The sequence below is a fragment of the Apus apus genome, chromosome 5, assembly GCF_020740795.1.
Source record: "Apus apus isolate bApuApu2 chromosome 5, bApuApu2.pri.cur, whole genome shotgun sequence".
Taxonomy (NCBI): domain Eukaryota; kingdom Metazoa; phylum Chordata; class Aves; order Apodiformes; family Apodidae; genus Apus; species Apus apus.
The window spans coordinates 25,554,252-25,579,619 of NC_067286.1; the positions used below are offsets into that span (position 1 = coordinate 25,554,252).

The window sequence follows — 25,368 nt, forward strand, 5'->3', positions numbered from 1 at the left end:
GGTCTTGGGGACAAGCCACAGCTGTGCCAGAAGAAGAAAACACAACTCATCTGCTTGGGTGCAATAAACTGACTACATGCCTGAGCTCTGAAGTAGCGCCAACACCCGGGCTGCCAGCCCCGCCGCAGCACCAGGACCCAGCAGGCTTGATCCCACCGCTGTTGAGCCATTTCACAGCTGGGAGGGGGCCAGCACACCTGCCACTTGGGCCCTGCTTTAGCCTGTTGTTGCTCCCTGCTCCCCGGCCCTCCCTCTGTGCCAGCCAGAAAGGGAAAAGGCTTCAAATACACCGGGCTGGGCAAGCCCAGTGGTGCCTTTCTCCAGCCACAGCTCAGGCTATGCCACCATTGCTCTCCTCCCACTGCCTTCCCTCCAGGGGACACGTGCAGGCTCACTGCAGAAAAAAAAGTGAGTAATAACCAGGCAGTTCTAACAAGGATGTGAAAAAGAATAAAAAAGCTTTAATTTAAAAATTAAATTAAAAAGAGAGAATAAGCAAGAGGCGCTTGTGCCCTTTCCCTACCCCGTGCTTTGTATGGCTCCTCCCAGCTGCTCCCACCATGGACGGAAACCCTCACACCTGCACTGAGCTGGCTCTTGCAGCCCAGAGTAACACTAAGGAGAGAACAGCAGAGACTGCAGCAGCAACTGGCCTGGAGAGCCTCCAGGGCCACCAGTAAAATCATCCAGGAGGAAGAAAGGATTAAAAATAAAACAAACAACCCAAGACACCCTAATAATTTCATTCTTAATAAGAAAAGTACTAAATAATTTAAATTGCGTGAGGAAAGCAAGTGCATCCTCTGTGCTCCAGTGTGTGACAGCGGTGAAACAGTGCCCAGCCAAGCTGCTCCCAGCACAGGGATCCTGCCAGCCTGCTCAGCTATGGTCTTGTCCAGTGTCAACCACATCCCTGATTGTCGATGGCAACGTCTGCGCTGCCATGAGCTTGGGTGGAGCAAGGTGGTCCCTTGCCAGGAATCTCTCCAAGCATGTGCTGGCCCACAAAGAAGCTGCTGGTTTTTCCCATCGCAGTGGGTGCCTGCCGTGGTCTGCAGCCCTGTGGACACTGCCAGCCCCAGGACGGAGCCTCTCACCAGCATGGCTGCTTCCAGCTGGGAAGGCACAGGCCTGTTCTGGGAGCTCGTTATTGGGGTTAGCAGACAGCTCACCCTGCTCTGGGTGACTCCCACACTGCCAGGACTGGGCCAACCCCACTGGAGACTCTGCATCCATATGGATGGTAACAATATTTCACCCTGTTAGCCAGCCTTGCTCTAGGCTTGAACCAGCTACCACAGCTGCTGGTGGTCCCTGGCCCCGCCTCTGTTTCTGAGCCTGGCTCCACACAGGATGCAAAGGAATGGTCTACATCCTTGTCTCCCACTCACCAAAGCCCCAGAAGGATGTGCGGAGGACTGGGACCACAAAGCAGAGGCAGAGCAGGGTAAGGTAGAGCTCCCAAGCCTCTTGAGGAACCAGGCCCCAGGCTGAGGTGAGCTAATGAAGGCTGAGAATCCACATCTGCTAAAACAGGATGGAAGAGACCTGTACCCTCGGCCCCAGGCATGGGGAGGTTCTCCTGTAACACAGGAAGGCTACTGCTCCAAAAAAAACCCTTGGCCACGCCACAGCAGCTTGACCCGCAGGCACTGTCAGTTCTCACAGCTGGCATCTTCCATCTTGTTGACAGGCAACCTGTTGCTGGGCTGGAGAGGCTGTGCTGCTGGCTCAGCTCCCTCAGGCCAGGCTGCGGGGGTGGGCCAGGGCAGGAGGGGGGTCCTGTGCCTTCCCCTCCCCAGCACGCTGCTAGCACCCCACACCCAGGGTCCCCGGGCATCACAGGCTCCTCTCGGCGGTGAGGTATTTGAGGGCGGCAGCCCCGTACCGCCGTGACAGGTCCTGGTGAAACTCCTCCCGCAGCGTCTGGAGGCAGCCCCGGTATCCTACGCTCAGGCGAAACTTGGAGATGTCGAAGCTGGGGGCATGGGGCATGTGGATCATGAAGGCGTTGGGCAGGACCAGCAGCTCATACTCCTGGGGGCAGAGCAGCAATCAGCATCAGCTCGGTGGTACCAACATGTCACTGCCCAGCCAAGACCCCCCAACACCCAGCACCTCCATGCTGCCAGGAGCAGCCCCTCACCCACCTGCGCATCCAGCTCCATGATGTGGGACACCTTGTTCCACCCGAAGCCCACAAACCTCTGGTCATACTTGGGGCAGTCTCGCCTCACTACAACGTAAGGCTCGAAGTCTGGCTGCCACGCCACGCGGTACGGCACAGTGGCCGTCCGCCACTTGGCATAGTCAGTTGGGGCATGGCCTTTTGGCCACACGTGGTACCTACAGGGAGAGACGGAAATGAGAGACCGAGCAAAGCTGGCAGCTCCCCAGGAGAGACAGAGGATGTGAGGGATCCTCCGAGCCAGCTGTCCCACCACCCCAAGGCACAAGGGTACAAAACTGGCTTCTCCTGAGGGTGACAGCCCTGTTGGATGGCAGGGCAGCTCCATTCCCTACCTGAAGGTGTAGAGGGAGCCCATGTCCAGCATGGAGAGCAGCTCTGCTTTGGATTTGGGGAAGGCCAAGCGGTAGTGCAGGGTCTCAAATGCTGGCACAATGAGAGCTGCCTTCCTCTGGGGCAGCTCCAGCTGCTGGATGGAATTCCTATGGTGGGAGGAAGAGTGTGAGGTCTCCCCAGCTGTAAGCCATAGCCACAGCCTCCTTCCTCAGCCCCTCCAGACTACCCACAAGGGTATTAATGGGTTTAGACACTTTGTGGTGGTGCCAGGAGGAACAGAGTGTGCCTAACAGCCATGGCTGCTTCCTTATCTGCTGGTGTCTGACAAAAGCAAGGGCAGGATCCCAAGGTTGAACAGAAAGGAAACTTTCTGCATGTTGAGAATTGCTGCCCAGGGCATTTCCTGCAAACCTTCATCCTGGGCCAGCCCAGCAGGCTGAGCAAGAGCTGGCTGGAGAAAGCCTTACCTGAGGTAATCATAGAGGCCATACATAGGCAGGAAGTCAATGTCTGTCAGGAAGACGTACGGCGTCTGCGTGTTGGCCAAGGCCACGTTGCGCAGGAGGTTGATGGGGTAGAACTGCCCCTCCTTGTAGACAATGTGGTAGGCGACGTTGCGGCGGGCGCTCAGCACCTCGGAGGCCTGGGCGTAGCGCAGGAACTGCTGAGCCTCCGCGTCCGACATGTACAGTGCCAGGCTGATGGGGCCCGCCCAGTGTTTGCAGATGGCCTCCAACATCTGTAACCTGTGAAGCAGAGGGCACTGCGTGAGCAGGAGACCTGTCCCATGGCAGCTTGGCCAAACCCAGAACTAGATGCCTCCCACTGAACCCAGTTCAGGGGGAAGCAGAAGGAACTGCTGCTCCCAGCTTGGGGTGTTGCTCCTCACTGCAAAGTGCTGGGGTGAGGAACCTGTGTTTTGGGATTCTTAGTAGCTCCCACGCTGTGGAGCCACTCCAGAGGAGTGGAGGCAGGATCCAACCTCCCACAAGACCCACCAGCAAGTACCTGTCCATGGAGAGCTGGGCCACAAGAGTGACATCGGTGGGGTTGGGAAGGGCCAGGAACTCGTACTGCAGGAAGAACAGGTGGATGCGGTGCTGCGTGAGGTGCTGCCGGCGGAAATCATAACAGGGATCATCCTCATCCAACTCCTCCAGCGCCTGCTGCAGCTGCAATGCCAGGAAGGTGAGAGCGAGAAGGATCACCATGGGTGCTGGGGCAGCTGCATGGGGTCTTTGCCCACCTCACACGCCGGGGCTGGGAGCAATCACCCTCACCTGGTTGCTGGGTGGACTGGGGAGACTGGCACAGCCAAAGAGCTCCCTGCGCAGCAGGTTCCCGTCGTACTCCAGGAAGGTCAGGTAGAGGTTGCGGAAGAATTCCACATGCTTGTTCTTCACCCGCAGTTTCTTGGGTGAGTTCCAGTGGATCACCTGAGGGCAGCAGTGTGTCACCCCGTGGAGGGGGAGTCAGCAGTACCCAGCACTCCCCAAGCCCCCAAACCACATGCTGACTCCCCCGGGCCTCCAGCACAGTGCTGACCTTGAAGTCCTCCCCAGTCTCAAAGGCAGCAAGCCCACCCACCTTGAGGTCTGAGACCTCAGTGTAGCACTGCTCTGAGCGGGTGTGATCAGAGAGCTGCACGTTCCAGAAGCAGGGGAGTCGGTACACCAGGGCTGGGTCCTGCTTGATCACAGCGTTAAAGATGTCCTAGGAGAGATAACGGCGAGTGTGCAGGTGGATGAGGAAGGCAGGATGGCGCCCCCTGTGCCAGCAGTGCTACGGGAACACAGCAGGGCCAACCACCCCAGAGAAGGGACCATTACCTGATCAGCCAGTGAGGTGGAGAGCATGCTCATAAGCTCCCGCTCCGCTGTCAGCCGCCACATCTGCTCCCAGCCCAGGTGACGCAGGCGGTCAAGCAGGAGCAGGATCACCCCTGGGTGCCAGGGAGGAGGGCACTGGGTCACCAAAGGAGCTCCCAACCATTAAAGAGCTGGAGCACAGCAGCCTGCATGGCTTTGGCCCCTGGGACATGTCACTTCTCTCTGCCCACCCACAAAACACAATCCTGGGATACTACAGCATCCCCTGCATGCCCAGCAGACTCTCATGCATCACCTCAGCCTTCCCCAGCCTCCCCATGCCAAGTGCCACCTCTGCTGGCTGCACCACCAGGCTGCAGAGTCCACCCCAGCAGCCCACACTCACCCGTGTTGAAGCCACGTCCCAGGGCTGGCCACGGTTTGTGGTTTTTCCACAGGTTGCCCAAATACCAGTCACTTTGGTTCTCCACCAGCCCGATCACCTGCTTGTCTGAGGACACAAGAGAGACATGGATGCAGCTCACCTTGCTGGAAGTTCAGAGGGCCCAAGCAAACCCACTGTGCTGGTGCTGTGGCAGCCAGGACTGCCACCTTGAGCCCAGGGCTCCAGCGGGTCCCAGGGGCACCCTGTCCTCACCAGAAAACTTCCCAAAGACAGCCCAGAGCTCAGCGATGTCAGTGGCAAAGGTTATGTCGGTATCCAAGACGATGACCTTGGAGAGGTTGGAGGGCAGCGCCTTGGTGAGCGTCAGCTTCATCAGCCCATAGATGCCAGAGTAGTGCTTGTTGGGGATCCATGACACCTCTGGCTGCAAGGCAACACAGCCTCAGGGCTGGGCACGGCCATGTCCTTCTGCCTGGGCAGGAGGGCTGTGTGTGCTCAGCACCCCGTGCAGAGGAGACCAGCAGAGAGGCACAACAGAGCTGTGGAGCCAGCTGCACCACCAGCAGCCACACAACTCTCTGCCCAGGCCCTTCAGGTGCTTGCTGGCTGCATGTCCTCCTCCTTTGCTCTCACCCTGGCCTGGATTTTCCTCCAGCTACCAGAACCCCCACCTGAACCCAATGTTTTAGTGTCTCACCGGGGGACCCAGCTCTGCCTCAGAGGCAATGCTACCCCAAGGGACCTCCTGACCCCTCAAGCACCAGCCCTCTGCCCCCTTCTCAACAAGATCCAAGAGAAGTCCACAAAGGGGAGCAAGTGAGTGAGGGACCAGCAGGAAAAGAGTTAATAAATCCCCTCCTGCTTGCCCCTCTGTGCTGCTCCCCTTGGCTTTCTGAGCACTGGGTTGGGACAGGGCAAAAGGGGGGGGGAAGTGCCTGCCTTCAAGTCATCGGCGTTGTAGAAGCTGACATGGATGGAGGGCACCATCCAGGACTGGAAAAGCGTCTGGAGGATCTGATGGGCCACTGAGTCCGTGATGAAGTGAAAATGGAGAGGATTTTTCCTGCCAAGGGCAAGCACAGCAGCACTCAGCAGCATAGCAGGAGGAAGAGCACATGGTCCCCACCCCTCCCACCCCTGCCAGGGGACAGACATCAGCTGAAGGGCAGATAGAGAAAAATTAGCCACCTGGGAGAAACAAATCCTCCCCTAAGCAGTGGCAGAGAGGGTAGCGAGAGGCTCTAGAGCCACCCCTCTCCCACAGCATTGCCCAGCTCGCAGCAGCTCATCTGGGAAACCCAAACCAGCACATCCCCATTACCTGTGGAAGAGGATGGATTTCACCAGGGTGACCACATCCCGGCTTGCGTTGTGCCCGGCACACACAATTGCAACATGCAGGAGCTGCCCAGAGACAAACGGTGCCTTTTTTGAGACTGGACACCCCTTGCTTCACAGAGGCCTGTCTTCTAGGGCTGTGCTATGGAGAGAGACTCCATAACCCAGCCTTTCCCCAAGGGAGGAAGCCCCATTGAGAGCTGGATGTTCCCCAGGGGAGGAAGCCCCAGTGAGAGCTGGATGTCCTCCCCACCAAGGCTCAGAACCGGGGACCAGGAGTCTGGCTGCCACTCCTCCTGTCTGGCCTCCCTCTCTGGAGGAGCAAGACACACCCTCACCCACTGAGTGTTGCCCGCTGAGCAACATGGAGAGCCAGGATGAGGCCACAGCATGGCCAGAGCATATGGTGAGCAGTGCCAGGCAGGCTGCACATACACCCATGCTCAGCCACGGTCCCAGGGTCTCATCTGACATCCCCCGCCCACCATGCCACCATCCTAGTGCCATCACCCACCTCACACTTGTGCACCGTCCGCTGCTTGGGGCAGGCCGTGCGGTTACTCCTCTCGCCCCCGGGGAGGTCCCCATCCTCAGCAGAGGCCCCCAGCTGCGGGCTGCCATTGCTGCCCTCCCCCGGCACCTGGCCCAGCTGCCGGCGGAGCTGCTGGTTCTCCTCCTCCACCCTGCGCACCCGCGAGGCCAGCGCCTCCCGCTCCACGTCCCGGCTCGGCTGCTCGCCCAGGCATGGCGGCAGCAGGAGGAAGCGGCCGTCTGTGGAAGAGAAACAGGGAATGCCATCGGCACGGCAGAGCCTGGCGAGGAAGAGCCCCAGATGGGAGGTCTCAACACACCCCACATGTGCCCAGCCACTGTCAAAGCTCTGCTCCTCTGATCCTAAGGGATGCTCCTGGAAACACAGAGCTCAGATACACCTGCTGCGACTTGCATTGCCACAGAGAAACCACCACATGCCCTTGGCCTCCCCTGCCCACCCTCTGTTGGGGACTGTCCCTTGATCCAAGGAGGAGGACCCACTCACATTCGAGGCTTCCCACGAAGAGGTAGAGCCAGGAGAGGAGGATGGCCAGGGTGACCGTGGCGAGCAGCAGCTTCAGCTTCACACGCCAGGAGCGCAACATAGTGTGCGGGTGGGACAGGGGCAGTGAAGATCAGGTGGGCAGCCCCAGCCCAGCTGGCCCCGGCATCCTAGAGCCTGCAAGGGGCAGGAGAGGGAGTGGTGTCACCTGCAGCCCACACCCAGGTGCCTCCACATTCTCCAGCACGATGTGCCCAGTCTCGTGGTCCCTCCAGGACACCATTTCAGTGAGGCAAATGTTCTTCACCTCTCCAGTGACAACCTTCCCCAGCTGGCACCCTCCTGCCCTGTCCTGGGGCATGTGAACCCCCTTGGGGCCTGTCCCAGAACGCTGCTGTCGCTGCACTGCTCTCAGGTGGCCCCTCAAACATAGAAGAAGGGAAGAAGTTCTCCAAGCGATTGCACTGCGGCTCTGTACCTTGCTCCTTCCCATCCACCCCACAGGCAAGTGGGACGAAGAGCTCCCAGGGGAGGCGAGAGGCTGTGCTGGAGAGGCCCTCCCCGAGCCGGGCGGCGGGGTGGTTAATGGAGCCTGCCCTTGAGAATGAGCGTAGGTCCCTCCCCCACCGCCTCCGGAGGCTGAGAGGGCCGGGGCTGCTCTTGAGATGCGGCCTCAAGGACGCGGCCGGGCCGGGTGGGAGCGCGACTGGGCTGGCCCCGTCCCAGCCCTCCCGCCGGCGTCCGAGGGGCAACTCCCATAACCCAGCTCTACCGCGGGCCAAACGTCTCCCCCTCCGCTCACAGCTGCCTGTCCCCACGAAGCTGGGTGGAAAAATCCCAAACGTTTTGGTGAAACTCGCTCCCCGGGCACCGCTGCAGCTGCACGGGACGCGCCAGGGAAACCTCAGCCCGGGCGCAGCTCCGGCCAGGAGTGCGGTGCCGTGTCCTTGGCTCCTGCACCCAGCTCCAGCTCGGGAACAGAAATCCCGGCTCCAGAGAGCCCTGCCCCAGGTCCCAAAGAGCGAGGTGCCCAGGGCGGACAAAGGCCCCACAAAGCAAGGGAACACCAACTTCACCCCTCACCCCCGCCTGCCTGCAGCAGCACAAGACTGAGCCCCCGTCCTCGGTGCAACATCTGGAGGCTCAACAAAAGCTGCCTTAGAGATGAATGGGCCGGATTAAGGTCTGCTCCCCCACCCCCCGCACACACCCCATCGGACCCCATTGATGTGCAGATGCCCATGGGGCCGCCAGCGCTTAGGGGCTGAAACAGGCAGCCAGGGAGGACACCACCCTGCGCAGCCCCTGGGGCCTGGGTGCAAATGCCTGCCCAGCGCAGGAATTGCCTGCTGAAGGCGGATGGAAAACTCGCCAGGATCAAGGGGATAGGCAGCAACAGGCTCAGGCTCTGCAAGGGCTGGGGCGAGGCCAGCCCAAGAGCACATGGCCACCCTTAACACTGAGGGACGCAGCCGAACTACCGTGGCAGCAGGTATGGCCCCTGGGGGCTTGCACCCCTTTTCTTGGCAGAGAATGGGTCCCGCCAGCTCCCTGCAAGCGGGGCCCGGCCTCGCACGGAGTTTCCTCTATAGAGAGTAGGCCAAACACAGGCATGGCAAAGAAGAGGGAACTCATTGCATGGAGCACACCAGGCCAAGGCCTCCCTTCTCCCAGCCACAGCCACAAGCTGTGCCGGACCTGGCGAGGTCTCTGCATGCTGTATCTCTTCCCACAAGGCAACATTCACCCTTCCAGCCTGACCTGGGCATCCCCCAAACTTTGTACTGAGCTCACACCATGAGAGGTGGGAGTGAGGAGAGATGAGGGAGGTCAGCTGGAACCAAGCAGTCAGGGAAGCCACGGGACAGAAAGGGACTTTAGTATGAATGAAGAATAGAGAAGGTGGGGCACACCACAGCACCCCTCCTGCTCCTGCTTGCCCCCCGTGGCCCCTCACGGGGAGCCTCACTGCAGGGAACAGCACTTCATCCCCAGCATGCCCACGAGCACACTACCTGGATGGCAGCTTTGGGGGACAGAGCAGCAGGCCCGTTGGCAAAGACCCTCCCACAGGCACCTAAGCATTCCATCCCTCCCTCCCATCCACCTAAGCACCCTTACCCTTCCCACTGTACCTTCTCCCGCTCCTCTCCTGGCCACTCGCCTACCCTCCAGGAGGTGATTTCCTTACCTGCCTTTCCCCTTCTCCTCCTGCCGGGGCGCCTCCCCAGCCGGCTGGCAGCCCGCTGCTGCTGCTCCCTCCCGGGTCTGCCGTTCCCCGTCCTCCCTTTACTCCTCCCTTTCAGATCTGACACTTCCCCCCTCCTCCTTGCTCTCAAACCCAGGCTCCCCCCACACGCCCCGCGCTGGCCCCCCTTTCGGAGGAAGAAAGAACAAACAAAACAAGAGATTAAATTCGCTTTCTACTCAAGAGCCCCCAGCGCCAGGGGCACGGAGTTGCCCAAAGTAAATCAGGAGGAATCCACCCTCCCTCCAGCCCCCTTTACCACTCCCAGGCCACAAATATCGCTCCTTTGCCAAGATAAAGGAAGTATCAGGAGCATTTACCCCCTACCCAGCACCTGCCTCCTCCTTTCTGGGGCAGGTGCAGGAGGCTGTGTCCACATAGTGAGGAGGCACTTGGGAGCCCTTTGGAAGGCAGCAGAGCCCAAACTGTCTCCCCTTGGCTGGCAGAAAGGGGATTCAAGGCTGGGGTGCAGTCTTTCCTACCAGAGCGAGGAGCTATCTGCCGGGGTCTGAGCAATAGCCCCTCAGCTGGAGAGGGTGCAAACACCACTGCAAGTGTGAGAAGGGAAGAGCTGCCCTCCAGTTTCCCAGGCTTGCTCCAACCCCACCAGCCCAGGAGAGCAGGACTTCCCAGAGAGCACAGCATCCACCAGACCTCCCCAGCACACCCAGATTGAGCAGGATGGCAGCCGGAGGTGTGGGAGGCCCAGGCTGGGAATGCTAACTATGTGGAGACACGCTCTACCTGCAACTCCCCCTGCACCTGGCCCCAGGGCTGGGGAAAGGCAGCAGGCTCCTGACCAGGCCGGAGGGGAAGGAGGATCCCCTGCCCTCCTGCCCTGGAAGACCTTGCTGCAGGATGCCCGGAGAAGGCAGGGTGTGGTGGGAGGAGGCCACCACCGGCAGCAGGCACAGGGATTAGGATGCAACCTGTCTGCACAGCAATTTAGATGAAATGTGCATGGTCCCCCACCTCATAACCCAAGGGAGAACTGCAGTAGCAAGACTCAGCCTGCCCCTCAAAGACTCACCAGCGCCTGCAAAGGCAGCCCCCGAGCCCCGGGGCAGCAGCACACTGGGTCTCCACCCAGGCAGCACAGAAATCACTGCCCTGGGAGACACACTCGTCTCCTGCTCAGGCAACTCTTGCTTGCCCTTGCAGAGCTCCATTACAACAGGCAGTCACTCCTCAACAGCACCTTTCTACCCAGCACAGCCCCAGCAGGGAGAAGAAATCCCCAGCCCACTTCACTGCTCCTCTGAGCCAGCAGCTCCCCAGAGCAGGAGTCCTCCCTTTGCTCCCCTTGCCTAGCCCAGAGGCACATGGATGGAGCTTTGCCCCTGGCACTGTCCTATGCCTGCCCCATGGTATCCATCATGTAACTGGTGCTCCAGCTGAGGCATCAGCTGCACAGGGCTTACCCACGCTCCAGGGAGAAGCCCAGACCTCCCACAGCATCCTGCCAAATGCCCTGCTTCCAGGGAGAAAACCGCCTCCTGCTCTGGCTCCACCATCACCCCTCTGCATGCTTTTCCTGGCCTCCCTATCTTGTTCCCTCCCACAAGCAAGGGCTCAGCGCCAGGCCCATCCAGCTGGGGCAGCAGCAGGTAGGCTGCTGGGGGAGTACAGGCAAGGCAGAGGCATTTTATAAGGTTTATGGCAGTGTGAAGGAGATGGCAGGCAGGAAAGCAGCTACACAGCCTCCTCTCCCCAGTGAAAAAAAGGCACAGCAAGAGGAGGACAAGGCCAGAAGCAGCTCCCAGCAAGGGCACAGTGGGTCCCGGCAGACATGGCACAGCACACAAGCACCCTGGCTCTACCCATCCCTGTGGCCACAGCACTCGGCCTCTGCACCCTCCCTCCTCAGTCTCCTTGCTCATGCCAGACAAGCGCAGCCAGCAGTAAGATGAGAGGTTTCCCAATACTGCCGGTTTCCAACCCCAGCACAGGGGTGCAGGACAGAAGTGCTGTTCCCAGCAGGTTATCCTCCCCCACACTCTCCTCTGGAGCAGAGCAGGTTCCACTTCAGCAGGTATCAGAATATGGCAAAAAGGAAAGAGGGGAAGGGGAAGGGGAAGGGGAAAAGGAGCACCTGGGTCCCCTCTCCCTCTGGAAAAGGCTGATGGCAGACACCAGGGAAGGGGCACACAGGACACCGGGCTCACCTCATGCCTGGCCATGCCTGCCCCCCCTTGACAACAGGGCGATAGCCAGGGCATGGGCAGTGTCAAGCCAGCAGTCAGGCAGCTGCACAAACACCGAGTGCATGTGTTACAAACGTTTCTCATATTCACACCAACCCCTGAGGCGTGGGCAGGAGCCCCAGGCTTCCTGCCAGTCACCCCTCCACATACAAGCAGCCTTTGCTCCCAGGACAGCATACCCACCTTGCTTGCCCCAGACCTCCCGCCAGAGCTGTCCATGTGCTGGCAGCCTGCTCCTTCAAGATCCCTTCTTTCTGTAGGAGCATGGCTCAGCCCAGCTGGCCTTCGCTCTCCCTGACTCAGTGAGAGTCAGGTGAGCAGTTAATGTTTAGGGAGAGCTGGCAGTGGGAGCTCTCCCATCACATCAACATGTTTCTCCCAGCCCTGCGAACACTGCAGGGAGCAGCCCTGTTTTACCACAGCACCGCAGCTGGCAGCAAGGACCACGGCAGGGTCGGTGTCACAGTCTGCTGCCTCTCCTAGACCTACTGTGGACCTGCAGAGGGGATGCTGGGACTCAACAAAACCATCTGCAGGTCACCGGACAGGCCCCAGCTTCCTGCCCCTGACCACATCCCCACAGGCATCACAAAGGAACAGGTAGGTATCCTGGCTGTCCCCAGGCAGGAGAGGAGTGATTTCACAGAGCTGCACTGTCTGTTGGCTTACCTAGTTGTAGGTGACATAAAATCTTTCTCCCAGGTCTCCTTTTTGGAGTGGGAAGAGTAGCTATGGTTTAGCTGACCTGCTTAGACTGCCTCAGCAGGAGCACACCACGGCAGCTCCCCAGGCTCACAGGGGGAGAGAAAGGGCCCACCAGCCGTGGTGAGAGTTATGGTGAGAGTTACGCAGCAAGACTGGAAACTGAGAAAAGGCACCACACTTTGAACTGAGGCAACTGCTGATGATCTTTTACAAAGAGGTGGGAGGGGACAGGCTGGTTCCTTTTTCAGCAGGTCACCTTTAAAGCTTGTACCGCAGCACCCATCTGACAAAGCACCTTGCAATTTGGCGTCACCTCCCTGCCCCCTTCCCCATGGCTGAAACGCTGCCACTTGGGGGGGCTGTGCCAGCCAGCACTACCACACAGGCAGCACAGAGCAGGGCAGCTGCAGGAATTTACAGAGGCAGAATGGAATTCTGCCAGGAAAGCAGGATTAAAACCCCATGCTCTGGATTACCATGCTGTCCCCTCCCTCCTCAGTCTCATGATAAGCAAAACTTGAGTGAGAAATTCATCTTTGTATTTGCCTGGAAAGAGCAACCTGTGGTAAAACAGCCACCATATATTCTAGAGATGAGGTTGAGAAGCAGCCACAGAGTCAGATACCATCACACAAGCTGCAAAAGAAGAAAGTGTGCCCATCTCCCCACTGCCCCCAACACCACCAAGCTGCAGAGAAAATCCCAGAAAAATCCCAGAAAGGTGAAGATCTTCCTGGGACAGCAGTCACCTGTGCCTTGGTCACAGTTCATGGATGTGCATCAAGTTCTCCTCAGGGCCATAAGATTACCACCACACACAATTCTGCTGCTCTAAGAGTTCAGCTTTTCAAAGAATCATAGAATATTAGGGGTTGGAAGGAACCTCTGAAGATGATCGAGTCCAACCCCCCTGCCAGACCAGGACAAAAAAAAACAACATTTGGCAAAGATCACACTGAAAAGCCATCTTCTCTGACAGAAGCACACCACATGGGGAAGTTTCTGAAGGGTGTTAGTTGAAGCTCCAAGCTTGGCTGAAGCAGGGACTTCCCTCACCAGATTATTTCAGTGTTTCCAGAGGAAACAAGCAAGTTCAGGCTGGGTCTGACACAGGAACACGCCTCGCCGCTTACCTCTCCACGTCTGAAACCCCAGGAATGCATCAGGGAGCAATTCCTCTTGGCAGGGCCTCTTGATCATGAGGCCCTGCTAGACACAATCCGCTTCTGCAGAGCAGCACTGCCGCCAGCCTCCCTGCCTGGGACCCAGCACTGGATTCAGCTGCCCAGCGGAGTCCTGGCTGGAGAGAGGGCTGCGCAGGGCAGGCGTGGGAAGCCCGGGGCCACAGCTCAAAGTGCAACTCTCGAGTAGGAGGCTTCAGTCTACCAGACATCCTGCAACATTTACAAGCTGGGCAGCTGCATTGGCCCCTCTCGGGCAAGGCAAGAGGGGGCCACCCAGGTAGCAATGCTGTCCCTCAGTGCTCTCACTTCTGTTAGGTTGAAGTAGAAGCTGGAAGGATCCAGCTGGCAATAGCCTTCAACCACAACTGTGGGGACACCAGGGCAGCAAGAAGCACGGTGCTGGCTTGCCCTCTTCTGCACGTGCTGTTTGTTCCCCACTGCACCAGAGGACCAGCAAGAGAGACCCTGAAAGCTTGTGTGTAGGCAGAGCTGCAGCACACTGGACAGGCTGCCCAGGACACCCACTCAGACATGCCAACACCACCCGCTGGGTCTCACTGGGCAAGGAGTAAGGATTCTCTCTCAGGGACCAAGTCGCTCTCTGCCAGCAAGAAGCCCCTCACCTACAAGCTGCCCAGCTCCCTTGCATGGCTCTGGAGCAGACTACCTTCCTCCAGCACTCAGCCAGCCCTGTGCCCACAGTGCCAGGCTCAGGGCAAGCAGCACCCTACATGTCCATGCTGATTATGGTTTTCCCACTGAGCCCCTGCTTCTGCACAGCCTGCTGAGGTACACCAGCCCCGCTCCAACCTGGTATGTGGACATGACTGCAGTGCCTCCTGCCTCCATGACACCCTGCCACGTGCTGTTGAGACCCCCAAAAAGCTTGTGGAGGAGATACCTGTTCAACACCCTGGACTACAAGTTGTTTGATGCCAGGAGGATACTCAACAGGTGAAGTATTGCCATCAGGCCTTTTTCTGGGTCTGATGGAGCATAAGCCTGACCCAGGACAACTGCTCTGACACTTAACACAGAGGCTACAGAGTCCATTTGATCATGTGCCACCTTGGCCAGCACAGCTTGGTACAGGAGGGAGCAAGACTGTGCAGGAGCACTACAAGGGGCAGAAGGACCCTGCCTGGCTCTGGAGACAAAAGAGGAGCAGCATTTGGGCTGATCTCCAGCTCCCTCCCCTCTGCCACGATTAGGTTTCTAATATCTGCATTTTTGCTGACGTCTGTGCTGCAGCTGATGGCCAGCTCTGAATCCATTAGGCTCACTGTGTCCCAGTCTCCGGATGTGCTCCAAGCACCAATACCTGTTCACTCCTGCCACTTCCACTGCTGGGGGCTTGTGGCACACAGCAGCTCCCAGGGTCAGAGCTGAGAGGCAACAGCAGAGTCAGCAGCGAGGAGCTCTGCCATCAGCACAGCTGGAGCACACAGCAGGCATCATGGCCCATACAGCAAAATGGTGGGAAATTCACCCTTTGAACTACCAATGTCTTAAAGTTTCCAGCTAACAGTGTCCGTGGGTAGGGATGGACAGGAGATTTCCCATCCTGACCCTCCAAATCTCCCGGCTCTCCTGAAACACTCTTGAACAACCTGTACCAGAAGTTGCTCCCTAATGAGACAAGGGCAACCATACCCCAGCACACCTGACCAGACCTAACCCCTGCGTAGGCTTGCACCATTTCATGCAAAATTAATCAGGTTAATTCCAGCCAAAAAAGAGGCAAAGGGACTCCAACAACCCCAGACCGGCACTCTGCCTGGAAAAGTCCACAAGAGGCATGACACTATCCTCCCTGCCACCTCTGGGAAGGTGCCAGGGGCATGGCTGTGAGCCAGGCCCCCAGGTGCCTGCCAGGCATTCTCACTGGCAGAGCTGGGTAAGTGTTTTCGGCTGAATAGTTATTGATTGAAAACTGCAGCTTCCAGACAGCTCAGAGCTATTTGCTGCTTCTATACAAGTTTTGGACAAGAATGAAATGCTTTGTTTTCCAAGCAAAAAGTCTCATTTTGCATTGTTTTGTTTGAAATTGAGCTGCATTACACTTAAAAGAAAGAGGGTCTCTCAAATTCAGCTCTGTTGTTTTTTCTCCTCCAGCTTTTCATTTTGGGCACTAAATCAAGCAATTAATTATTTGTTCAGCTCTGCTCTCCAGACAAGCTGCAAGCCTCACACGCCAGAGGTCCGGAGCAGCTCTGCCCAAGCAGCAGTGCTGAGGAGGATGTTGTTTTCTGTGCTGCAGGCTCCTTTCACACCTCAGCCTGAGCTCCCTGGAGGCCAGCAAGCACTCGCCTGGGGGAAGGAGAGCAGGGCCCTCTGTGAGGGATAGCAGGTGCCTCACCAAAAGACATCCACCCACCCCAGTGGGCAGCAGTTCAGGATACATAACCAAGAGGTCACAGGCAGTCCTTGAAGGACACACTAGGAGCAGGGCTTCCCATGCAAATTGCCCTCCACAGTGTCAGCACACCACACCAAGGTCCCTCGCTAGTCCCGCTGCTACCTGGCACTGGGACAACTCTTCGGATGCCATCTCTCACAGGGCCAAACTCTATTCTGGCAGCCTCAGCAGCACAGGGGAGCCAGGCAGACACACAGGGTACCTGACAAGGAAAGGCAATCCCTCCACTTCCCCTGCACAAAAAGCAGCAGTGCCACAGAGGAGGCCAACACTCACTGAGAGCCAGAGCTCACGGATGCAGCCTGGTGCCTCTTCCACCAGGGACTGGCCCAAACTGGGAGCTGTGCTCAAGCAGCCACTCCCCATGTCTTCCTTGCCCAGAGCTATTCCTGGCACTAGTGCCCTTAGTGCCCAAGCAAGGATGAAAGCAGAGCTCATCCACAAAGGAACGGAACAACCGCACTATAAATAGCAAACCAGGATGGCTCAGGGCAGGCTCCAAAAAACCCAAGCAGCAATAGTGCCATCCACTCAGGGTGCCCTGGGCATTTTGCAAGACCTGAGGTGATACCTAAGCTGCAGAGAGGCTTACACATTGCAAATAAGCTCTGACAACACTGCGAAGGAAGAACTGCTGGCTGGGCTAAGACATTGCAAACTTATCTGCAAAAAAGCACATGGGGCATTTTGTAAACTAGAAATGAAGTAGTGATTGAGAGGGGCAAAAAAAGAGGGGGAGTGGATCCCAAAGGGGAGGCAGTTCCCACAGTCAGGCAGTGGAAAGGAGAATGCTCCCAACACCCAAACTCCTTACTGAACATTCCTAGAACTCCTCCCCTCATGCTGCTCTTGGTGTTCCCATCCCTGGGGCTTCTCACACTGCTGAACTAAACCCTGATCTCACACACCAAAGGACAAAGGCAGGGAAGAAACAGCATACCTCAACTCAACCAAGCAGCAGATGAATGGCTCAGGACAAAAGCTCATGTCTTCTGCAACCCACAGCAACCTCTGTGCAGCACCCAGACTGCACCAGGAGTGGGACAGAGACACAAGAGCTCAGCCCATCCTGTGACCGAGTCAAGTTCTCCTCCCACCTCCAGGAAGAGTCTTATCCTTCCCACCGTACCCATCCTCCCTACTCCCTCTTCCCTGCTGGTGCCTCCATCTGGAACAACAAATATTCTGCCTTCCCCTTCACCCTGACAGCATATGTCCTAGATAGGGATCTCAGCCTCCACAGATGAGGATACAACCAGCCTCCTGCAGCACTGGCAGGTACCAGCCCCTGCTGCCAGCAGGGAGCCCTGCACTGTCAGCTGTGCACTGGGAGCACAGGGAGATGGGAGTACACAGAGGGAAGGCACAGGACCTGGACTGAATCAGCCAGCATATAAACACAAATGCACACACACACATACAGGGAAGAAGTTGCTTCCTCTGACGGAAAGTTTTTTTGTCAAAACAGGAAGACAGCACCCAAAACAATAGCACCAAACCCTTGCGTTATTGCTACTGGAGCACTAAAACCAGCAAGGGCTGAAGAAGCAAAGACAGCCAATGCCCATTAAAAACCCATCTTTAGGATTCTGGAAACCCACAGCTCCCTTTCCTCCTCCCTCATGGCTCTCCTGTCACCCCTTGCCCTTCCTCCTCTACAGAGCAAGCAAGAGGACAGGTAGAGGTCTCGAGTTTGGCTGAGTTTCCACTCTGAGGACAGAAGCTCAATAAGAGACTGGGCAGGATGTGAGCCCCCGTTGAGGAGGGGGATTAGTAATCCCCTAATCTGCACATTTTTGAGTCTAAGCACTTTAGTCCGCTCTCTAATTAAACCACAGAGAGCAGAGATTGCCAGAAGGGGGAGAACAAGGAGAAAGGAGGAAAGGAAACAGAAGCTGTGGCTTAAAGGCTGTTCCTTGTGGCTTAAATTAAAAGGATGCGATTGCCAAGGATGTATTTCACCTCAAGTGCTTTATGCCAGGGCTGCTGAGCATCCTGTTGCCTCCCCTGATCCCATCCATAGCAGGGCTGAGGGAAGGAGGAGAAAGAACCTGTGTGATGGCCTGGAGATTGCAGAGGAGGGAGCAAGGGGGTCCATTAGACAGAGCAAAGCTTTCCCCATGGCTGCCTTGCCTGGCCAGCTATGACTCCCCTCCCAAGTCCCCAGGCTTCTGAAAAATGATACAAGCACCAGGCTGCATTTGTCTCCACTTCCCAGACCTGTCTGCACAGAAGGGCCTTGTTCAAGCGCTTATCTGGCTGCAGGCTGGGGAGGGGCCAGGGCCTTGCTGCCCTGACACCCTGGCGGGACGTTCAGCTCTGTGCTGGGCTCGTTCAGGGCTGCCCGGCAGGGAAAACTTTCCTGGCACAGGTAAAAATGGAAACCTTTTACCACAGCCCATGACAAACAAAGTGGTTCAAATAATGTCCTATTTCCCTCAAGCTGCATTCAGGCCCATGTGCTTGTGCCGAGAGGACCTGAGCCTCTGCTCCTGGCAGCTGACACTGCAGCAGGCAGCGGGGACAGCCTCACCAGGGGAGCTACCTAGGCAGTGGGGACAGGAGCTCCCTGGGTGGCAGCACCTTATGGCCCCACAGCATGGGGAGCAAGGCAGCTGGTGGCACAGCTAGAAAACAGGAGTGCTGGGGAAGGGCCTCACCTCCTGAAATGCCCTGCCTCCAGCTCTGCCCCAGCAGACCAAGGTAGGGGGTGCGGGTTTTCAGTGGCAGCCTGTCACTCCAGCATCCCTCTCTTCCCTCGGTCCTACTCTTTGGAATTCCTCTCTTCTGTTTCCTTTGTTTCAGCCCTCAATGAACAGGAAGAAAAGGGAAGGAGCCTTGACAAATCCGATCAAAGCGCAGACAGGCTGAGGCTCCCTCCTGCTGGCATGCCAAGCCCTGCACTAATGAGGGGTAGAGGAGAGAGAGGCAGCCACTGAGAACAGTGGCCCCACAGAAACGCTTAGTGTAGCTAGGGCAGAACATCAGCACAAGCTCCCAGCCTTCAGAAGGGGCTCTTCCCATTTCCTCCAGCCCAGGGAGCTTGTCCCAGCTCCTCAGCCCAGATCCCAGTCACCTGCTGCTGCCTATGACACCAGAAACAAGCAACAGACTTGTAGCAGTAGTGTTTGGGGAGAAGGATCCAGATGTGCACATTCAGGGGAAGTTCAACTGAAACAGCCAGAGACGTAACCACACTTTGGTTCCAAGGATTCACATGGGAATCTAGTCTTTCCTTCCAGAGAACTGGGCTGCAGGGGCTAAGTGCCAGCGCTGTCTTCAGAACCTCCCCACAGGTCCCAAATACCCACATGCCCAGTAAAGAGGAAGAGCACAGAGCCAAGATCTTCTGCCATGCAATTATCCACAGTTAATCAATTTGGGTACAGAAGGGCTAGGACAGGAAGGGAGAGTGCACACGTAACTCAACAAGCAAGATAACTAACCTTTGGACGCTGCCAATATTGCAGGGGTACCTGGGAACAGCTGGAGAAGTCGGCAAAGCCTAGTGGTGGCTGTGAGGACCACCCTTTAACCAGGGATTCTCAACCTGAAGGCCAGAGAGCACATCTCAGCTGTATTTGAGGGTTTTGCAGCTTGCTGTCACCTGAAACCCAAAAGACAAATAGTCATGTGAAGAGCTACTGCATAAGAGAGCTCTGGGAACAGGCCCCTGCACAGCCAAGAGTATCATAAATCAGGAGTACCCAATACTTTGCTCCTGTCCCTTTCCTCCAGCCTGTTACAAAGTACAGCTCAGCCCATGAAATATCTATACACTGCATGTTTCCAGACACAGATCAACACACTGTCCTGTAGCACATTCCCCACCCACACAGGGATGACTGCACGTGTCCCCAGAAGTGCTGGCAAAGCCAGAGCCACCCTGCCCCATGGCAACACGTGTGGGTCCTCACACTGACTCTTCAGCAGGACGAGGAGCAGGGGGAGGGATGCAAGTTCTTGGCCCCCTCCCAAACCTGATAGCAGCAGCAAGCGTTTAGCTTGTGAGGCAACGAAGGGATTAACTATCATGTCCAGTAACCTGAGCCCCTGCAACATACCCTGGGCCATCCCAGGATGGGAGTCAAGAGAGTCTATCCAGATAGATACTCAACAGGGAGAGAAAAGGCATACAGGCAGAGGAGAGAGAAGGAAGGCAAAAAAACACCATGCAACTCACACTACAGGGAGCAGAACAGCCTGTACATTTCACTCCTCCTCAGAGGAAGAGGAGATCCTCCTCCTCTGCTGGGATCTTGCCAGTGCACCCCTTTCTTCCAGCTCCCATGGAGTTGGGCACCCACATCCCACAACTGCAGACTCGAAAGGACAAGCCTTTCTCCCAGGAGGCTTCAGGTATTACAGTCTTTATTGGGAGAAAGCCCAAACCAGAAGCATAGAGCCACACAAGTCAGTTGGGGCAAAGGAATCAGAGAGGAATCTTGAGTTTTAAGCTAAAGCCCCTCTATCAACACATCATTGCTCCAAGATGCAGGAGGAACAAGACCTTCAAAGCATGTAAAATCTACCAAACTATTGTTCTGGTCTGTCCCACCCAAAGAGAGAAGTAAGTTAGCAGTGTGCTGGGCACCAGCACTGCCACAGGACCCGTTGCACCCCTCTAGCCACAGCAAACCCCAGGTCAGCCTGGCACAGCACAATGTGAAACAAGAGAGGCAACATCAATCCCAATAAGGGCTGGAAATAAGAAATAATTTACAACAGCTGTTACCTGAACAGTGAAACCCAGCAGCTCCAGCAAAGTGGTACAGCTCCACAACCACTCAGTGAAACCCTCCTGAAGCAACCAAGCCTGACACTACTGCTTTTTGAGTCTTCCTCAGCACCTGGCTACAAGGTGGCAGCTATTGAGAGAGGACACTTACAGACACTATGGCACATATCAGTAAACAGACATCTATCCCCTCCATCATCCCTACTCCATATACCCTGATGTGTCAGCTCCCATCTCAGACAAAAAGGATTTAAGGGAGGAACCTTGAAGATTAATACTTTTGGAGGGAGGTGAACTGGATATGAACCAGGGAGCCAAATCTGCCTGTCACACATCCCCTTTGCAGTTACAACCTTCCCCCTGGTGCTAACAGAGGCTTGCATTTATAGGGAGCAGCTCACCAGGTAAGAGCCAAGTCCCTGATATCTATGTGGAACAGGAAGCAGAAAGCAAGTACTTTCAATAGCAAAGATGTGGAAAACCAAAGGCACCTTCAGCAGAGCTACTCCTGAGTGGGGAGTGCCAAGCACGTGCCTGCCACACAAGGCAGTGCTGCCCAGTGGTATCTGCCACCACATGGCCACCAGGATCACCAGGAAAGCAGACTTCCCATGTGCACATGGCAGGAGCCTCATCTCCAGGCTGGAGCCCACGTCCAACAGCTGCAACTCAGCCACCACACATGGGACCTGCATACCTGCAGCATGTGGAACCAAGTCTCTAGCTCTGCCACCTTCTCCAGGCGAGGTCAGAGGAGCTTGGGGCAAGCTGGGGGAAAGGCAGATCAGAAATCACAAGCAGTTGCCCCCCTCACCCAAAAGCAGTTTCACCCCAGGGTCCAGCTGCACCTCTCCCTTGGAGTGTTTCCATTAACCCAGGCCACTGGAGAACTACATGTCCAGAAGTTTTTTCCAACTGCATCACACGGTTATTAAAAGATAGTGCCTTTCTGTCTCAGCCTTTAGCACAGGCAGATTTGGGATATTACAGGAGAGACTGCACATTGCTACAGAATCAGGGAAGGGAGTTAGCCAAGTAACAGCCTGGGGCTCTAAATGGCTTTCTGGAAAAGGCATCTGGAGGCAAGAGGAGGTCACTGTCTAACAGCAGGGCTCCACACACATTGCCAGACTTGTTCCTCCTGGGAAGCCAAAAAAGTGTCTCTCTCCTGAGATGCCAAGCCTTAGCTAAGCTGGGAAGGGCAGGGGCACCCTGACAGAGAACAGCAACAAAATGCCTTCAAGTAAAAACATTTACTAGAAGGCCCCTTAAACTTGTCTAACCTGGGTTTCCCTTCCCCTCAGACTACTGCTTCAAGCAATAGACCTGTCAGCAACACTTCAGGAACTCAAGGACTATACCACCGACATCCCCTGCCAGCTGCTGCCTTTCCAGGTCCCTGGAGGGCTGCAGGAGATCAGAGGTGCCAGCTACCACGACCAACAATGCCATGCTCAGAGCTTGGTGTCCTTGTCTCCTCCTCTGACTGAGATTTGGAGACCTCCTGAAAGGTGTTGGCCTCCAGTGAGATACTGCGAGTGAATCAGGCCTTCCATTCTAGGCAGGGCTCATGTGTCAGGGACTAAAATACTCCCTGGAGATGCCTCTGTCTACGGGTTATTTGGAGCAAGTCACAATTTATCCCTAGCTAACCCAATGGATTGGCTGAGCTCATCCAGGAGCAAAGAAAATAGATGGCCACACCACAGTGTGGGCAGGATAGGATGCCCCAAGGAGACAGGGCCAGAAAGGCCATCTCATCCCACACCAGGACTACTTCCTTCCAACCACAGCCAGAAAGATCCATATCCCAGACCTCACACTGCCAAGCTCCTTCCTTCCCAGTGGTAGCAGGACAGCAGGAAAACATGGTTGAGGAGAATATCCACTTTCCTCACAACTACCAACCTTCCAAGACACAGCTACTCTTTCATTCCATTTATTCTCCCACATCCTGCTCCTCAGCTCTAACGCTGGCATGTTGCTGTAAGAACATGTCCTCACCTATCCCAGCAACCTGCAAGGTGTGTTTTAAGCCAGGCTTACTTAGGATGAGCTGCCTTAGACCCATGGCAGGGCTCTGCCTGGTGTCAGACTCCCCAGAAATGGTGTGGTCTCATGAATCTGAGTAAAGACACTGTCAACCAAGCAAGGTTTCAGCACTGTACCCACTGACAGGCTCGGAGAGTGATTGCTTTTTTTGGTTTGCTTCTTTTCCTGCCATTAGTGCTGAGGCTGCACCCCTCATCATGAGAGCACTGGAACTATTTGGCTTCCGTTACAGCCAGTGGATTTCCAGCAAGCATGAGCCCATGGCACCCAGACTGGCAGTAAGTGCTAAGAAAGGAGCTGCTCAGAGAGTTTTCTGGGTGCAGAGAAACTAGCCCCTCAACCCCTCTCCCATCTTTTATCCTCCCCCCCCTTAGGCACTATAAGCCAAGGCGATTCTTGCCCAATCTTACGGCCTCACTGCAGCTCTGAGAAGCCAACCCTTCCACAGAGCTCCCTTGTAGCATATTTACCATAAAAAGGCAGGCAAACTGTCCTCCAAACTTGCTCACTGCAGAAGGGAGGTGGACTGAAAGGGGGACAGGACAGACAGGTGGGAAGGAGGCCAGGGGCAAGGGATTATTAAGAAACGTCTGCCAAAAAGTTCTTGCTCAGGTACTGAACCACACTAGATAGTTATACTGTTCAGAGTAGCCCAAGGACTTTGTGCATCAAGCTTCACCTCTGGCTGAAGACAAGGCGTCTCTGGCAGTCTCCTAGGCAGTCAGTTCTCAGATTGCTGTCTGGCAGAGCAAGATCTTCTCCTTGAAGGAGAGCAGCTCCGGCAGTCTACACTGGATATGCCCCCAGAGTCACCAGCAGCGCCCACCTGCCCCCAGCAAGCTCTTCTCCAGACCTCTGTCACAGGCTTCAAGTGCTATCTCACCCGCCTTGGTACTTCACACCAGCAGCTCAGCCACCGTGAAATTTCAGAGGAGCTCACAGGTAGCACCACATGTGAGTGGAAAATTCAGTCTAATCCATGTGATTCTGACTAAAAAGGTTTGTTTAGTGCCAGACTATTTGCCAGCAGTATCTCGTGCCCTTTTTGAACTCAGCCTGCTGGAAAACAAACCCTCAGGGGAAGGGGGGAGAAGAGGAGAGATCAGAAAGGATAAAGTGCCTGCCCATGCAACTGTAATTCTTGCAGATGAAGCTGCAGGCAGACACTGCGTCCATTGTGCGGAGGTAACTGGACAGGAGGAAGGAGGGGCAGCTTGGCAGAGCTCTGTTTGCTCTGGGGAGACCTGTGAGAGGCCACGAAACGCCCTTCTCACCCACCCTGCGCTCCCTCAAAGGCTCAGCCGGGAGGCGCAGCTGTACCCGTGTGCGGCGCTGCCGATCTTTGCACCCCGAGGGTGCCGCGGGCTCGGGGGAGCCGTGCCCGCTGGGGAGGGGTGCCGGGCAGGGGGGCACTGACCAGGCAGCCTCGGCACAGGGTAACCCTCTCTGGCTGAGCGGGAGGCAGAGCTGAAGCGCCGTCTGTGCAGCCCGGCACGGCACAGCAGGGAGGGTCTGCGGGACTGAGCGGAGCTTTGGGCCCCCTCCTGCAACAGGCTGTGGTCAGACGGGTCCCACGCCTCTGCCTCCCGCCTGGCAAGCGGGGGTTAGTGCTTGAGTAAAGACTACAGGGTGAATGTGGCTGTGCACAGTCCGGGAAGGAGCCGGGAAGCCCTGACGGCGCAGCCCTGACCCGGGAAGGAGCCGGGAAGCCCTGACGGCGCAGCCCTGACCCCTTCCCCTCCGCACCTCTGCTCCTCTCGCAGCGCTCCCTCCTTTCCTCCCCTCCGGAGCGTCCCCCGACCTCCCCCTACCCCGATCGCGGGCAGTGAGGGGCACGGCCACGCACTACAGAAGCCCACTACGAGACGGGCAGTCCCTATTCCCAAGGCCTCTCGTTCCCAAGGTCTCCCCGCCTTTTCCAGCCCGCCTGCCCTGCACCCGGCCAGCGGCGCGGGCTGCCCCTGCCCGCTCAGTCACCCCGGCCACCTCCCGCACCAGGGCCGTCCCTCGGAGCCGAAGGGGGCTCCCCGCTGCCTGCCAAGGGCAGGCTCCGCGTCTTCGGGTCTGGGTGTCCCCCAGAGCAACCCCCCAGGGCCACAACCCCTGCCTGGGGCAGCACCCCCCGCGATGGGGCAGCACCCCCCGCGATGGGGCAGCACCCCCCGCGATGGGGCAGCCGCCGCTCCGGACGCCCACGCTCGCTCCCCAGGGCCCCGGGAACTTGTCCTCGGTGCCGCCATCAGACACGGCCGCCCCCTCCGAGCCCCCCCGCCAGCCCCCCGGGGCAGCCAGCACCCGGGACACGGCCGGCAAGCCGCGGCTCCCGGGCACACCGACCGCCAGACCCCATCCTCGAGGGACACCTCCCTCCCGGGCCCCCCAAAAAACTAACCCGCACCCCAGCTCCTCACCCTGCGGCAAACGCGTCTCCTCTCGGGACACCCACAGCCCCCACAGGCCGGAACCCCGAGCCCGCGCGGGTCCCCTCCGGCCTCACGCAGGCTCCCCTCGGTTCCCACAGGAACTAGTGACCCCCGCAGCCCTACCGCAAACCCCCGTCCCCCCCAGCTCGCTCCTCCCTTCCTACCTGCCCGACCGCCGCTCCCGGTGCTTTAAACCCCCGCCCCGCCGCCCATCGCCCGCTCGGCGCTCGGCCGCCACGCCTGGCTCGGCGGGGCCGGGCGGGACGCGCCGGCGCAGCGCGGA

At 57.3% G+C, this 25,368-nt stretch overlaps 1 protein-coding gene across 4 annotated transcripts; it reads right to left on the reverse strand.

The window, feature by feature from the left end:
• Positions 1-441: 441 nt before the first annotated feature.
• LARGE2 (LARGE xylosyl- and glucuronyltransferase 2) lies at positions 442-25,325 on the reverse strand. Of its 4 annotated transcripts, none has more exons than XM_051622131.1 (16): positions 25,250-25,325; positions 19,319-19,479; positions 7,116-7,289; positions 6,591-6,847; positions 6,060-6,142; positions 5,678-5,801; positions 4,991-5,162; positions 4,739-4,843; positions 4,354-4,466; positions 4,112-4,237; positions 3,805-3,960; positions 3,533-3,696; positions 2,992-3,270; positions 2,524-2,670; positions 2,151-2,346; positions 442-2,037 (listed from the first exon to the last, which is right to left on the reverse strand). In XM_051622131.1, exons 3-16 carry the CDS (start codon positions 7,213-7,215, stop codon positions 1,840-1,842), a joined length of 2,220 nt encoding a protein of 739 aa, XP_051478091.1. In that variant the 5' UTR covers positions 7,216-7,289; positions 19,319-19,479; positions 25,250-25,325; the 3' UTR covers positions 442-1,839. The 4 variants fall into 4 exon arrangements, with proteins under 4 accessions (XP_051478091.1, XP_051478092.1, XP_051478094.1 ...); XM_051622132.1 differs by lacking the exon at positions 25,250-25,325 and adding an exon at positions 25,074-25,157; XM_051622134.1 differs by lacking the exon at positions 25,250-25,325 and adding an exon at positions 19,580-19,622.
• Positions 25,326-25,368: the final 43 nt, after the last annotated feature.

Excerpts from the sequence above, each read along its gene's own strand:
- LARGE2 (XM_051622131.1), bottom strand. The coding sequence starts at position 7,215 with ATGTTGCGCTCCTGGCGTGTGAAGCTGAAGCTGCTGCTCGCCACGGTC. Across the intron at positions 5,802-6,059 it reads AAATCCATCCTCTTCCACAG|GAAAAATCCTCTCCATTTTC; the intron begins GTAATGGGGATG and ends TGCCCTTGGCAG. Across the intron at positions 2,347-2,523 it reads GGCTCCCTCTACACCTTCAG|GTACCACGTGTGGCCAAAAG; the intron begins GTAGGGAATGGA and ends CTCTCCCTGTAG.